General features: G+C 31.9%; 3 protein-coding genes and 1 non-coding gene across 7 annotated transcripts in view; 1 reads left to right on the top strand and 3 right to left on the bottom strand.

Moving 5' to 3' along the window:
- Nucleotides 1–2,376: 2,376 nt before the first annotated feature.
- LOC149908668 (uncharacterized) overlaps nucleotides 2,377–15,893 on the bottom strand; it is a 122,548-nt gene continuing 109,031 nt past the window's right edge. The window contains exons 2-4 of the mRNA XM_090102136.1: nucleotides 7,681–7,908; nucleotides 4,536–4,623; nucleotides 2,377–3,940 (exon numbers count right to left, since the gene is read on the bottom strand). Of these exons, the coding sequence (XP_089958262.1) occupies nucleotides 3,793–3,940; nucleotides 4,536–4,623; nucleotides 7,681–7,908 (464 nt within the window). The 3' untranslated portion in view covers nucleotides 2,377–3,792. The remainder of the gene's footprint in view (nucleotides 3,941–4,535; nucleotides 4,624–7,680; nucleotides 7,909–15,893) is intronic.
- Nucleotides 5,085–7,581, bottom strand: LOC149908672 (uncharacterized). The gene is made up of 3 exons (XM_090102135.1): nucleotides 7,256–7,581; nucleotides 7,019–7,170; nucleotides 5,085–6,123 (listed from the first exon to the last, which is right to left on the bottom strand). Exons 1-3 carry the CDS (start codon nucleotides 7,436–7,438, stop codon nucleotides 5,853–5,855), a joined length of 606 nt encoding a protein of 201 aa, XP_089958261.1. The 5' UTR covers nucleotides 7,439–7,581; the 3' UTR covers nucleotides 5,085–5,852.
- On the top strand, nucleotides 6,452–10,243 carry Daao1 (D-amino acid oxidase 1). Of its 4 annotated transcripts, none has more exons than XM_090102134.1 (2): nucleotides 6,452–6,631; nucleotides 9,069–10,243. In XM_090102134.1, the coding sequence occupies exon 2, from the start codon at nucleotides 9,076–9,078 to the stop codon at nucleotides 10,084–10,086; it is 1,011 nt and encodes a 336-aa protein (XP_089958260.1). In that variant the 5' UTR covers nucleotides 6,452–6,631; nucleotides 9,069–9,075; the 3' UTR covers nucleotides 10,087–10,243. The 4 variants fall into 4 exon arrangements, with proteins under 4 accessions (XP_089958260.1, XP_089958258.1, XP_089958257.1 ...); XM_090102132.1 differs by having other exon boundaries at nucleotides 6,453–6,677; XM_090102131.1 differs by lacking the exon at nucleotides 6,452–6,631 and adding an exon at nucleotides 6,714–6,844.
- On the bottom strand, nucleotides 15,458–15,531 carry TRNAT-AGU (transfer RNA threonine (anticodon AGU)). The gene has a single exon. It is a non-coding gene; the product is annotated as a tRNA-Thr (tRNA).

Genomic DNA, 15,893 nt, shown 5'->3' with positions numbered 1-15,893 from the left:
AAATATTTTTTGTGAAACAGTGACGCAGTTAATCAGTCGGTAGTTCACGACGTAATTAGACCGGGAGATACTGACACAAAATTTCGAGTCATTTGTAACAGGATGGCGGTTCTACAGGGGTTTTAGTACGCAATGATAAAAAGAAAAATGATGGTGTGATCGCTGGTATCGGTGGTTTAGTCGCGTGGGCGTTAGCCGAACTCGTCGGAAAAATAGCGAAAGTCAAACGATTTGTAACACAAAAATTTTAGTATTTACCGATAGCCCATAAAAAAGAAGTAGGCGGTAGTGTCATGCCATACTTTTCCGGTGTGACTTACAGCCCGCCATACCGACGCGAAAATGTTGATTTAAATAAAACAATTATTCAACCATTTGTACCAGGCTAACTTTTGCACAGGTAACCATCGTCGTGCAGCCATTTACGAAAATCGCCATGCCATACTTTTCGGACGATTCCAAATGGTCACCATACCGCCGAAAATCTGCAAAAAAAATTTATTTCGCCAAACTTTTTGTACCAGTATTGCATTTGGATTTTTGGAGAGTATTTGATAAAATGTGACCATTATTATATTTGCCATACTTCTAGTAGGGGGAAAAAGTGCTGTCATACTTGAAAAATTAATTTAGTATGAATTTATATAAGTGAAGATTTCCAACACCTAGATCTTTGAAATTTTCTATTTATATTCTTTGATCCTCAAACTTCCAGGAAAAATAAGTGCCATACTGTTACAAATCGTTTGACTTTCGCTATTTTCCGACGAGTTCGACTAACGCCCACGCGACTAAGCCGCCGGTACCAGCGTTCACACCATCATTTTTCTTTTTGTCATTGCGTACTAAGAACCCTGTAGAACCGCCATCCTGTTACAAATGACTCGAAATTTTGTGTCAGTATCTCCCGGTCTAAATGGCGGCCGACTAGCTTACTATGGTGAGAGTGTGTGCGTGTTTATTGTCTTTACACGATCGCTAGCTTACTATGGTGGCTTCACGTTGTTTGTTCGTAATACGGTGTCCGTCTTTTTTTATACGTCCATGGTTATTTTATAGTTTGAAATGATGAACTATTCACAGTCATTGTTCATTCATCTGATTGAATGAGAACTGAATTCCTCACTATTACTTTAAATGTGGCAACATTATTTTACAAAGTGACATTAGCTGCTGTCAGTTTACTTTATCTAATTAAAAATTCGAAAAAATTGAATTGAAAATCCGAGTATAGAGCATTGGCAGACAATTGCTAAAAAAAGTTCAGACAACTGCTAAAAATTAATGTCTATATTCTATAGAGCACTGGCAGACAACTGCTAAAAATGAATAAGTCATATTCTATGTTGCACTGGCTAATACAGAGAACTGCTAAAAAAAGTTCAGACAACTGCTAAAAATCAATGTCTATATTCTATAGAGCACTGGCAGACAACTGCTAACAATCAATAAGTCCATATTCTATGTTATTTAATGTAGCACGTAAAAGTAGTAAAAATGGTAATGTAAGTACAAAAAATACAAAATACAGCTACATTGTTCAGACTTCATTTAGTTTGAAGCGATATTACTATTGGTTATTTACAAACACATTCCTCGCTACACATCCTAGCCTATTATTGATGGAAAAGCACAAGTTATCAGATTTATTTTACACAAAAGTATCGTTACTTAGCTAACAACAATAATTATAGCATTTCTATATTTTATGGAGTGGCAACTCGTGATATTTTTTGCAATATGGCTGACCTGTCAAATTTAGTTCACAGCTTCGCCGTGGGACTTCTTTAGTGGCACAGTCTCTAATATTAGGAGCAGTGGGAGCAATGATAGATCATAATGTTTTATTTAATTATTTTTTCCCTGGACCAGTTTTATATTTAGTTGAAATTTAGGTGTTTACTGCATAAAACCTTTTTTTGCCTGGTCGATCAACGACCGTTTTATTCTATCTATTTCCATTAGAGCCTCATTGAAGTAAATAGTCAAATTATTATAAGGTAGAATAAAACAAGATACACAGACATGGTCAATTTATTTATACAAAGATACATTCAAACTATGACTAGAATACTGTTTCTGCCTCCAATACATTGGTAATTTCTAAATCTATTTACAAAATCGCCCAATATAAAGCCCGTACGTATTTTTTTTAAACATATAAAAATAATAGCATAATATCTAAAATCATATAATTACATAATTATTGTTAGATACAAAATTCTGTAATACTATCCGTTTTAAATCTTACTAGACAGACTATAACCAGGCCTATTTCGACAATCATTACATTTACACTTATTCCATTTGATAAATAAATTCCTTCAACAATCTTACAAAAATTAGAAGAACCAAGTACCTACTTAGAACTTCTAGGAAAAAAAAGCTCAAATATGATATACTCTACACTTTCTTCCTATTAAAAATTTGTTTTACTATAATTAAAAGTTATTTGTATGATATACCTATTGTATCTATTTTTGGGAAAAATAATTATCAAGAGTAAATGAACAACTCAATATTTTACGGAATTATTACTAAATTGTTACAGAAAAATGCTACCTAACTAAAAATTATTCCTGAATTTAAAAAATGCTAAAATTAGTAACAACAAGATAGGTTCTACCTACATTATTTTACATTACTGTACATCCAAATATAGAAAAATCTATTCAATATCCCACTGCATCAGTGGACTATTGAATTTCAAAAGTTGCTAAGCTTTTGGGGTAATTGCTACTATGAAATAAGATTTTATGTTCTAAATAGTTTTTTTATCGTTTTTCAAATAATTTGGGAGTGAAAGAGAGAAAATAGGAATAAACCACAGGAATAAAATTTAAAACGGTTTAAACACGTATTTTTGATTCTGAGGTTTTATATAAAACCTACGAGTTGTTTAGCGAAATCTTAGGTTCCTTATGCGAAAATTTTAAAGCCTGGCAACATGTCTTTTAACTTCTATTGTCTTTGAATTGGTATGTACATTGTACGCCAATAACTTTGAACAGCACGTAAGGTATTCAAATACATCGTTAGAATATTGAATACCTAACTTAAACCATATCAGCAATCACCCCAATGCGCTATATAATATTAGCTTTATAATATAAAAGTATATTTATTATTTACAATTGAATATCAGTCATTCACGCAAGGATATGCATTATTGCCGGGAGTTACGTCTCGGTCTAGGACACAAGGAATCGCATCGAATCCAACTTTACAACGGCTACCATTGATATGTTTGCTTAACACATTTGTCTAGCTCATTTTTTTCATATAGAAAATATATAAACTTCACGATTTATATTTTCTGTTGTAAATATGTTGTGGAGATTTTAAGGGTTTTATAGTTCTTGGAAGGAAGATGTGTAGAAGTACGAATTAGTACGCGAAAATCTTTTATAATGCACGTGTTAGTACACGATAGACATGAACTAACAAAACTAGCATTTAAATACGATCTAAAATCTAGATTTAGACCGTAGATTCCTTTCTAACCAAATAAAATAATTTTAGAGTTTATAATTTATATAGACAATCGTCGTACAGCGTACTTGAAAACGTGTCCTTTTCTTAAGTATCGATTGGTATTTGGTAGGTAGAAGGTACTACAGACAGCAACAGATGTAAAAAGTATCATAGACAAGGTACATCGAAACACAATCTATTCCCTACAGAACATTATTTACACTGTCACATCAAGAACAAACTATAAAACCCCGCAAATATCTACACGAAGGTGCCCAAATGTTGCGGTCGATCCCCGGCAATAATGAGATGGCGGCATTATATAAGTCGGTGCGCGTCGTCGCGGCAGTCGTCCGACTCGTCGCTATCGGAGCGCGAGCAGCACGAGTCGCTCCAGTGCTGGAACTCCTCCTTGTGGTGCTCCAGCGCCATCAGCGACGGGAACAGGCTGTCGCATGAGCTGCACCTGTAATGTCATCAACTTGTCAAATACCACCCATTCAAAATCTTGGGCATGGTAAATAGAATTGCAAAATCAGCCCCATTTTAAGAAAATGTTATGGAATAGGGTACATTATAGAAATATAATTGATTAAGTTTTCGGGCTAAAGGGAGTCCATTGAAATGTTATTATTATTTATTTATAAGCGCTCCAATGATGACTGGGACTTTTAATACTCATAGGTAATTATTACTAATTATTATAAGAAAAATGCGGAATGATATGAATATAAAAAATCGAAAATAGACTCGCGATACAAAGGGACAAATAAGCATTTTATTTAATAAAATAAAAAAAATGTAGTGAAAATTTATCGTTTAGAAACACAACGAAAAAATTAAAATTGGCCTAAACTTTTTATCGCCTATTGGCGACCTACGCATCAAAATATAAAATTGCGTCCTCTCCACAGAGCAAGTAATATGGTCCTCTCCGTTTAAACTGATTGAAAATGGAGTCTAAACTCTAAAGGAGTCGGATATATACGTACATACATATATGTTACCTACATACCAAAATATAGGTGAAGCTACTAAAAGCGTGCTAAATATAAACTTACCCGAAATGCCTTTTCTTTTGCTGGTGATCGCTGAGCTGGCGTCGAGTGGGAAACGACCGGTCACACACGTTGCAAGTCAATGCTTCGTCTGTAAAGATCGGTTTAATTATTTTATATAAAATATATCAGTTTAAATATGTACGCCTGCGTGGTATAGTGGGTAACGTGCGAGCATAGAATCCCGTTGGCGACGAAATAAAAAAATATGTCTCGGTCAGTAAAACAGATCTATGCATAATGCATCTGCCCCTATGATAAGTGATAGCGATGATAAGTGATCAGCACTTTTTTAAATATAGGCATGTACCCACCTAAACCTAATACTATTTTTCTTTACAGTTTTGTTAATATTATTCTTGGATACAAGAAAAGTTATAGATTTAGATAGCTTTTCAAAAACTACTAAAGGTATTTTTTAATTAATTAAAAAAAAAAAAAAAACGACGACAAAAGGATTGGGGGAACGGCCTCTTAAATAAAGTGACATTTTCATGTACTTTTGAACTTGCTAGGAAAATGAAGGTATCTGTGTTAAAATGATATACAAACTTAATTTATGTACATATTTATTTAATCAATATCACTAAAAATAGTGTTTTATTAACTACAAAAAATCAGTTCACCATAATAATTTAAAAACCACGTAACTTCTATCATAATATTACAATATTTGTGCAATGCGACAAAATCGTGTATTTCATAAAATTTAGGAATAACTACTTAACAGTAAAAAAATTTAAAATTGAGAAAATTTGACGTAATGGTCTATAATTTACATTTATAAGTTTTTACAAAATACTACATACACACAGAAATGCGAGAAATCATTTTTGGAAATACTACTTCATTGTAGACTAAAATTAATAAATCTATAAAGTTAAACAAAAGCTGCAAAATCATAACATGAACTAAATATAGAAATAATACTAGAAGAAAGGAAAGGAACTTGAAACAATTTTTGTAATACATTGTTCATTAATTAATAACCAGGCAATTTTAGAATAAATATTGAGAAACAGATACTTAATAGTTATAATTTTAAATTGAGCTACTTACAATACAGTATATTTTCCAATTACAAGAATGTTTCAATTTTCAATAATATTTAATAGTTATTTCAATATAGAATTCTAGAACTGTAAATTCAGTAAAGAATTAAGGCAAGTCGAACATTTAAAATTGATCTTCGCTACATTATTTAAAAGTTTTTTAAACACATAAAATATACCATATTAAAAACGTAAGGCAACAGTTTTTCACACACATCCAAACTAATCACAATATACACTGCGTCCACTCTCGTACACACTGCCTGTGTTAAATCGGTAAAGTATTCGACACGGATGACTTGAACATGCTACCGAAGAACCTCATTCCCGAGGATCCACCAGGTATGGAGCCCATCATCATCCACATGAGAGCTAGGACCTGGCCCACGGCACAGATCACAGTGAGCGGCGTGCTTTGGAGATGCAACGCACAGTACAATGTTGCGATTAACGTGAACCCATAGAGCGATGTCGTTAGCGCTCTCTCTCTAGAGAACATTGACTTGAGGTGCGACCATGGACCCCAGAGGAAACTGAAACTGTTAGATATAAATATTAATAATGATGATGCTTATTTGTTGGCAATTGAGTTGAATGGTGAATTGATTGCGTTACAGTTTTTAAGTTTCCAGTGTCAAGTTCATTGGAGAAATTACAAAATGAAAAAGTATATTCAATAGTATGCTACTTATAATATTAATGATAATTTAAATAATTATGAAATTATAAGGAATAATTAGTTGTATTCATTACATGAAATAATTAGTTAAATATCTATTGATAGTTATGGCGAAAAAAATTCAGCAAATTATGTGTTTTATTTAAAATATCATACAAAATTATTAAACTTGTACTATAATTTTATGTTAAAGTGGATTCCTTTATAACAGTGAATTAGAAAGTATAATAGAAGTAAAGAAACAAGTTTACATGTATGTCATGTTGTGCGTCTAACATCAATTATAGGTGAGGTAATCATGAATACCTTGTGTAATCTGTTGCTCTATTTGATTCATTTTGAAATAATGGTTCACAATATAATCAAAGGTACTAAAAATTGAAGGGAAGATTATGCATTGTTACAATATCTTTTGTAAGTTAAGAAAAATAAATGTTTATAAGTATTCTTCAGTACTACTCTTTCGATTGAAAATGAAACTCAGTCTGTAATATAGCGTATCTATATGACATGCTAATCACAAACAAAATATTTCATAAAATGCCTTGTGAATTTGAATTGTTTTGGCAATGTATTTTTATGTAAGTTAGTAAATATGTTAATTACATTTTATATCTGAATCATGACTGTATGATGACTCATATGTAACATCATATTATTCTTTATAATATTGCAAAAAATGTTTGTAAAAAGTATTGTATTATTAATTTCATACACATAAATGAAGTCTTATAAATAATAGAAGAGAGACTTACCTAAATATGAAGAATAAACTTCCTAGAGTGAAAAGTAGTGCAAACTTCCTTGCTTGTAGTAGAAGTATGGGTATGTACAAAAACGACAGAATAAAGCATAGAATTCCGAAGAATAAACAAATTCCAAAACCCATAAACCGCTGCGTTCGGGTCTGCAACAATTAATATTTAATAAAACTTTGACCTTATTATCAAAAGTAAATAACAGCAAATGATAACAAAATTAATCGCACTCACAAGGGTAAAGTATTCCTTTTGCACTTCTTCGAACCAAGAACTAGTAGTGGTCGTGCTGGTGGGCGTCTCTTCGTTGCTTCGTGTGAAAAAGTTCGAAGTTGAAAAAGGTAAGTTGAACTTGTAGCTTCTTCGATTCTCATTTTGTAGTAAATAGTCATCCAAATCGGATTTCAAATTTGCCATCTTGATTGTTACACTAGACCCTCCGTTTGATATTCGTAAATCACTTATTTAGTATGCGGAAGTCTTTAAAATTTAAAGTTCACAATAAAAAACAATGCAATTCCAACAATCCCTAAACCAACTTTAGTGTATGTGTCATGTTGACATTGACAACTGGGTTTTAGGTGTCAAAACAGCAAAAGTGATGTGCTGTGCTCGTTGGATTGAATGGTACAGATAAACAAAGCGTGCGGTCTACTCACCATAATCTGTATCGTCACTGAATTCATCATGTGAATGTCGCACGTTGTTGTTGTATCGGTCATGCGCACAGGGAGGGCAGACATTGCGCGTGTCTCGCTCGTCGAGGTCTGTGCTGCTGGCATCTGAATCTACATCTGCTTCTTCTATGTGAATGTCTTCGCTTTGTCTGTTATCAAGCTTTTCATTCGATGAAAGTTGGTTGTAATTCTTTCTTGGTGGTCGTGACTCTGGAAATAAAATATTAAAGTTATTTATATAAAATATTGCAATATTCTGAACTACCATAAACATTTGCATTTAATTATTCTCAGTAACGTTTTAATAATCAAAATTATTATTAAATTAGTATTACTTCACATACAACGTTAAACATAGTTTTATTTTCTGTTAAATTACAAACTATGAGTTGGCATCTCAATTAGTGATGTTCTCATTATCTATAGCTGCAACATAATAATACTAATATGACTGATTCCAACGCATGCAGCAGGTCCAATGTAATTAATTAGTTTGTAAAGAGCGTATCTCTAATTGAACGCGTTTTTGTTTTATTTCGGGTCAGTATAGTTAATTATTTGGTGGATATAGGACTAAATAAATTATGAATATTATAACGCATGTTAGCTGTTCTTATAGTGTTATTGTTTTCAATAAAGATACATATTATAAAATATTCAGATTATTTATAGAGCAAAGTAAACAATTCTTGATAAAAAGTCTTTTCAATCGTTCGCTATCGTACTGCACCTAGAGATTATAATATTTGAACACAAAGATTTTATATTTATTTTAAAGATATTAATGGGAACTCCACAATCTATATACAATAAACATAATTACATAGACTTAATTACAGATACTTATATACAGATTGAGGTCACTTAGTACAAATATTATTTATTTTGATTATATGTATGTATATTGTTTTATCGTAATAACAATGTAATTTTAGTACCTAATATTATAAACGAACGATAACCTATCGATTAATTTTCAATATTAAACTTATCGCTGCACAGATGAACTGACAATTCTATGTGAAATAATAAAAATAATAAGGTTGAGATGAAAAATATTTAAGTAAGTAGGTATAAAAGAAAAGCAAAGTTTGATTTGATTATATCAAATTTTAATTTGCATGTAAAAGGCCTTTCATTAAAAATGAACGTAATTAAAAAACGGTTAGAAGACCGATGTTTCATATAAAAGTTTAACCATTTTTTTAATTCGCCTTCATTAATTATAACTACAGAAGCGTACAAAAGGGTTCGGGCTGTGAGTTGACACGACCCTTTTCGGTAAAGCAAAAAATTTCATCAAATCGAGTCAATATTTAAGGACGCGTAAATCTGTCTAAAATTGAGCGATAAAACCTTTTCTTTTACAGGTTAAAGATGGACAAGAATTCTCCAAAAGTGGCCGTCCTCGGGGCGGGAGTCGTCGGTTTAACGGTGGCGAAAATATTGCAAGATCGACTCAGAAATGTTGACATCACAGTCGTAGCCGATAAATTTAAAGAAGATACTGTGAGTTGTGTCGCTGCTGGCATCTTTCGGCCAGGACTTAGCTTCCGAGGTCCCACATACGAGATAACTAAACGATGGATTGACAATTCTTGGTACTACTGGCAGGATATATTAAAAACATCCGAAGCAAACAAGGCCGGCGTAGTTTCGCTTTCCACTTACATATTCTCAAAAGAAAACTACCACACGACTAGAAATCGTTTAATTGAAGATCTTGTGCCTATTTATCGACCTGTCGATGAGAATGAACTAGAAATTCCAGGCAAAGGTTGGAAATATGGGTCTTATTTTACAACTGTCAAAACGTCATGCGACTATTACCTGCCGTGGATAGAGAATTCATTCGTCAAAAGTGGCGGGAAAATCATCAACAGAAAGGTGGACAGTTTCTCATCGCTCGAATACGATTTGGTGTTTAACTGCACCGGGATGGGAGCAAAATATTTGTGCAACGATTACGATTTAGTGCCGATACGTGGTCAGATTTTCAAAGTGAGAGCTCCGTGGTTAAAGACTGCGTTTTATGGTGACTATGATGCGTATGTGATACCGGGGCAGGATGGTATAGCGACTTTGGGAGGAGTGCGGCAATACGACAGCTACAACATGCAGGTGTGCAGGCATGACGCGGCGGCAATCATGGAGAGGTGTGTGGACTTGTTGCCAGCTTTGAAGAATGTAGAGATAGTGGCGCAGAAGGTTGGTTTACGACCTCATAGGGTACCTGTACGAGTGGAGGCAGAGGTTATTGATGGTTTGAAAGTGGTGCATTGTTATGGTCATGGTGGATACGGCGTTATGTGCGCTCCGGGAACTGCGATAGACGCGATCGATATTGGCTTGGACGTTTTAAGATCTAATATCAGGAGCAAAATTTAATGTTATCTTAAGTGTAGGTCAGTGCATATCAATATAGAGATCGTTGTTTAGTGTAATTCCAAAGTATATTTCATATTCAGTCACACGTATATTTTGTAATAAATATTGTTAGAGATTGTTTATTAATAATAATATGAAAATAAAATAAATACTGTTCGAAATACTGATGTTGTTTGTTTGGTATTAAAATATAGTAAATAATTTATTAGGGTTCGTCCTATTCATAACCGATAAGGTGAGATTTATAGTAGAAAGATACATACCACATTTTATACATGCTGGGCATTATTTATGTACACTGTTATGAAAAAGGAAGAAAAAATGGTTCATCTTGAATTGACTGGGGTTCACGAATATTTCCAACGTAACAGATTTTTGGAAATCAGTATTCATTATATGTACCTAGTAGTTCCTGAGTTAAGCGCGTTCAAACAAAAAACATTTTAAGATTTACATTACTATTAACTTTTTATTATTTATAATGTCCAACAAACTAGTTAATATTATAATATTATATATGTATACATGTTAGATGTTGTCATACCTACTGTCTTAAGCTGGACACGATTCCGCTCTCAAGGTAGATTAAATTTGGCCATGTTCACGAATAATACATCAATTCAATTATTGGCAACATATTGAAGATGTCACAACTTAGTCGACAATGCAACGATCTACTAGAGCGACCATATATATTTCGGAAAATCAAATAAATTACCTACTCTATATTATTTTCATTATGTTGGTTACACATTATATAATGCGGTCTATATAAACTACAGAAACAAAGAACAGAAAGTAATGATAAAATCTCGCGATACATTTGAAAAAAAAATTATCAACGAAATTCATAATTTTAAATATTAACAGATAGGTAGGTACTTAAGGCTCTACTTTTCCTAAAGTTTTCTACTTGAGTTTAAAAGATGCTTCCAATGTTGTACAATGTACAGTATAACAATGTTTTAAAGACATAATTTAAGAAAAGTTTAATCCTCAAAATAAATCAACAAAAACAAGATCGGAAAACAAGCAAAGTTTGAGAGGGATTTAAAACAAATTTGAGAGACAATTTTGTTTCGGATTTCTTCGATTCTTAGTTTTGTAATACCTACAGATTATGTTTTATCCATTCTATTGTGTTTCCGAACGATATTTCACGCTTTATTCAGAGTGACAGCTAAATGACAGATATAAAGATTGATCATCTGTCCTTGTTAGTTTTTAAAGGTACTAGCGGGTACTAGCCGACTAGCGCAGGCTACCTTGTTGGCAAATACCGCAGTATTAAGCTTAGGTATTAAGTATTTGTGATACACTTATTGACTAAATCTATTATAATATTGATTACTTCATTTGATATTATGTTCATAAGACACAATTAAATAAATATTCCTTAGCAATATTATACATGCGACAGTAACTTTATTTGTTATTGTCTGTGTTACGCAATTACTCTTAAATTGCTGAAACGATTTAAATTAAAAAAATTACAACAATTGCAGAATTTCACCATTCCATACGGATCAAACCGCGGGCATAGCTAGTTTGTGTACTACATAGTCTATTTTAGCTCACACAATGGCTCAACCACGGTCTAAAATTAGCATGTTATTAACTAGCTAAATGCACGTTTTCCGTACGTTACATCGCTTTTTTAATTAAAAACACGTAAAGTTTAAAAACTGTTTAATTGAGTTTTACACAAGCTTTTAAATAACCTCGTAAATCGAGCTTATACTCGTGTTTCTTATAACAAGATCTGCTTGTGATTGATGCAATTCACTTCCATTCCTTGTTCCCGTAATAAGCTGAGCGAATAAATGTAAAAAGCAATTGCTAGCTTGTACAAACATTGTGTATTTGTTTTGGAGTATTAGTCAGAACGTGGCTGACTGTTACAAATTGTATTGTGGATTTAACATTTTGAATTTTAGTATTTTCTTGGGTTTCATTTTACGCGGCTTTGATACGTTAAAATCCGAAAAAATGTTTATTTTTGAACATTGCAGGTTTAGGTACGAGTACAGTATTGTATTACCTATTAGGTAAGTATTAAGACGATACTAACTTTAAAAATATTATTTTTATGATTGCCAAAAGATAAACGATAAGGTTTGATAAGAGTTTTTAATCTATAATGATATAAACCAGGAAATCAATGATATTTTCTATTTATATAGATCGATAATACAATTCGATTTTCGAAGTAATTTAGTGATTAACAAAATGTAGAGACTATAGACTGAGATTTGTTTAAACTAGTCTATACTGACGATCGAAAACTTTGTGATGAAATTCCTATAGAAGTTCTTTCTTAATTATTTTTAACTATATTAACATGATGCCATAATTTATTTGAAGAATTTCAATTTGAATCTGTGCACACACGAGCGACGTCGTGGGCACAGCTAGTTATAGGTAAATCATATTGTGACATTACATTATACCGAACCCTTAAGACCCAGCGTAACCAGCAAATAATAAACGTATCAAATAAATAAAAAATGATTTCCAATAATCAGAAACTAACAAGCAATGAGCGACGCGGACGTTTGTACAACATACAACATGAAACTGTCACTCTAATTTGGCTTGCAAATGAACCGTCCGGATCGATGCAACACTGATTGAATAATCAAACCCGATTACTGCCGTTTATTTGAGAAGTTCTCACATACTCCATATATTATGAGTTCACGACACGTGCCATGAAGCTGTTTATTTGTTTGTTATTTGCAATTGACAGGCAAATAGCTATACTCTAAGGGCGTATTCAGAAAGAAAGCTTGAAACTTATAAGCGCTTATAAACGCTTATCGGCGCTTGTCATGTTCATTGTCTTGCTTGTCATATTTATATGAACATGACAAGCGCCGATAAGCGCTTATAAGTTTCAAGCTTTCTTTCTGAATACGCCCTAATATACTACGTAGTTTTATTTAGTTATCTGTGGCTATGCTTTGAAGTATTACTTCTTGATGGAAATGCATTTTAGAAATAAGTAAATCCAGTGCAGTTAGTGCTTTTGAGCAGTTTGATTTAATAGTCAGGTTTACAATAAAACACAGCTTAATCGCAGGAATATTAATTTTATTAATTATTTCTACAAAAACTTTGTTTATATCAAGGTCTATGTTTGACTGTCTGAGTTTGTTCGCTTTGACCTATGTGATTCGATAAGTCATAACTAAAATAATGTTGGAATTTAGTCCCCAATAGTTTTCATAGCATTGTTAAGCTAAACCTTGTATAAAATATATAGAAAAAAAATAACAATCGATTTAAGTACTTTTGAAAAAATGCAATTGAATGAAAATTTTGTTTAATAGGTCGAGTACTTATAATAATTAATATACATTACTCGATTTGTTCATTGATTGAAGCTACTTTTATATAAAACACAAAGCACTATAAATCTTTTGTTAGTTGAATATTCCTCAAAGTTGAGAGATATTATTCGTAGCAATTAGCAACAACGCGTAGCGGGTGCTACGTTTGTAAGGTTTTAGTTCTACGTGGCACATAATATTATATTATTTAGGTACTTACTAAGCCATTATTTACTAGTTGCACAGTTTTTGTTTACTTTTAGTTCATTTAAGGTTATGTAAAACTTTAACAAACTCCTAAGAAGTTCAAAGAAAAGACGAGATTAATTATTATCGATACAACTTGAAGAACTTCTTAATGAATCTTTCGTTAGTTGCTTTTATATTATTTATTTTTACAAAGTTGTACAGGGAGATATTGTTTCCTATCCTCTTTTCCTGTTATAATACCAACATCTACACAAAATATAATTTAATTGTGATAAGATCGATCAAAATATATTGAGAGACTCATTCTGTAAAATTATGTTTTATTTTATATCTTCATGAAGTGAGGCAACATTTTTAGCATAGAAAATATGATTTAATATTAGAAGTTAGATCACGAAATTCTGAGAAATATTTTACATAAAGAAACGAGTGTAGCAGACGCGCAACTAACGTCTGTATGAAATGAATGCATTTTTCATATACAATTACCTCTGGAGCATAATTCAGAGTTTCAGTGAAGTTTCTAAGAAATGAATTATTTATTTTTTATATTTTCTTACAACTTTTTATTATAGTTTTTTAATAATTAGCTAGACCATACTTTACTCGTAAAAAGTATTATATAAAAGATTGCCCCGAGAATATATAATAGTTTATATATGTATAATAGAAATATAATAATTAACATATTTTAGTTATTTCGTTTTAATTTAATGTTTAAATGTCTGCGTGAAATAATACAATACTAAACTAACACAATAATCCCTAATACTCATAGTAATAGACACATAAATAGTTTAAAAAGTTTAGCAACCCGTAACAGGGTCCGACATCGCAATACACTTAGCTTTAACCCGACTTTAGCCTTATCGAAAGGGCGGATTTTTCAGCGGTGTTGCTGTTACATCTATAGGTACTTATCTATACAAATATTATCAAGCTGAAGAGTTTGTTTGTTTGTTTGAACGCGCTAATCTCAGGAACTACTGGTCCGATTTGAAAAATTCTATAGTGTTAGATAGCCCATTTATCGAGAAAGGCTATAATATATCGTTATGCTAAGACCAACAGGAGCGGAGCCACACGAACGAAACCGCGAAGCGCAGCTAGTGTTAGAAGCTATTTCATAAAATACGTGGTATTGAAATTATATTTTAAAATATGTAAATGTATATAAAGTTACTTTCAGGGCGGAAAGCTTGAAGCTTCCAATAATATTCCAAATTGCTAGAGATTTTAATATTTTACGTGTACGATTGCGAATCGTCTTCCATTTTGGTTACATTGAACTATTTACTGTTATATTGTTATTAAATAATCAATTGAATATAATAATGTAATATAAAAAACATTTCCCTTAACAATATACATTAACATTAGGTGAATAATACTTAATTGTTAACTGTGAAATAAAAAAAACCTTACAAATTCACGAGGTTATATTTACCGTGCATTCAGCTGTTATTCAATTAAGTATTTGCATAATATTTTTATTTTTTACGCAGAGCGAATTGCATTTGCATGTGTAATGTATTGGGTTCAGTATGTTTGTGTGAAATACTTAAAAAAAATTTTTTTTGTGCTACTCTTGTAAATTAATAAATTTCACGAAACATTTACTTAATTTAACATTAAAATATAAAAAAAATAATTATACATTGTTATCTGAAAAATAAAATTTATCAATTATCATACATTTTTAATATTTTTAACTCTATAATATAAATCTTTTGAATCCTTTAGAATGAAAATATAGATGTATAAATAAAAATACAATTAATATACTACATTGGAACAATGTGAGAATATATTTTGGTGTAAAAAGCATCAGGCGCCGGCGAGATTCGAACTCACGATCTCCTGTTTACTAGACAGGCGCTTTAACCAACTAAGCCACGGTGCCGATGGCGTGAATGTTGAAAAATGTATAAGTTTGGTGTTAATTAAATATAGATTTTAAAGTGAAACTTCTTTATTCGCGTTGAGAATAAAATTTCAATATCGCGTCATGGAATACCATCACGTCATGGAATAAGGCGACGATTTCGGTATCTTTGAATCTTGGCAAAGAAGTTTCACTTCTGACACGTGTGCTCGGCACACACGTTCTTTTCTTATATCAAAAGCAATTTTTGTTTTAGCATAAAATTAATATGGTTATTATTTATTACTTATTAATTATTATTATTATATATTATTTTTGGAACATAAAAAGTAAAAGGAAGGTTTTTACACGCCGAGACCGTTTTTTTCATCTACAACAGC

The sequence above is a fragment of the Colias eurytheme genome, chromosome 5, assembly GCF_061535395.1.
Source record: "Colias eurytheme isolate Ceu_HAF_F1 chromosome 5, ilColEury1 Martin Lab GWU primary, whole genome shotgun sequence".
NCBI lineage: Eukaryota > Metazoa > Arthropoda > Insecta > Lepidoptera > Pieridae > Colias > Colias eurytheme.
Note: the sequence above shows the minus strand (reverse complement) of the source record. Positions and strands in the feature narration are given on the sequence as shown.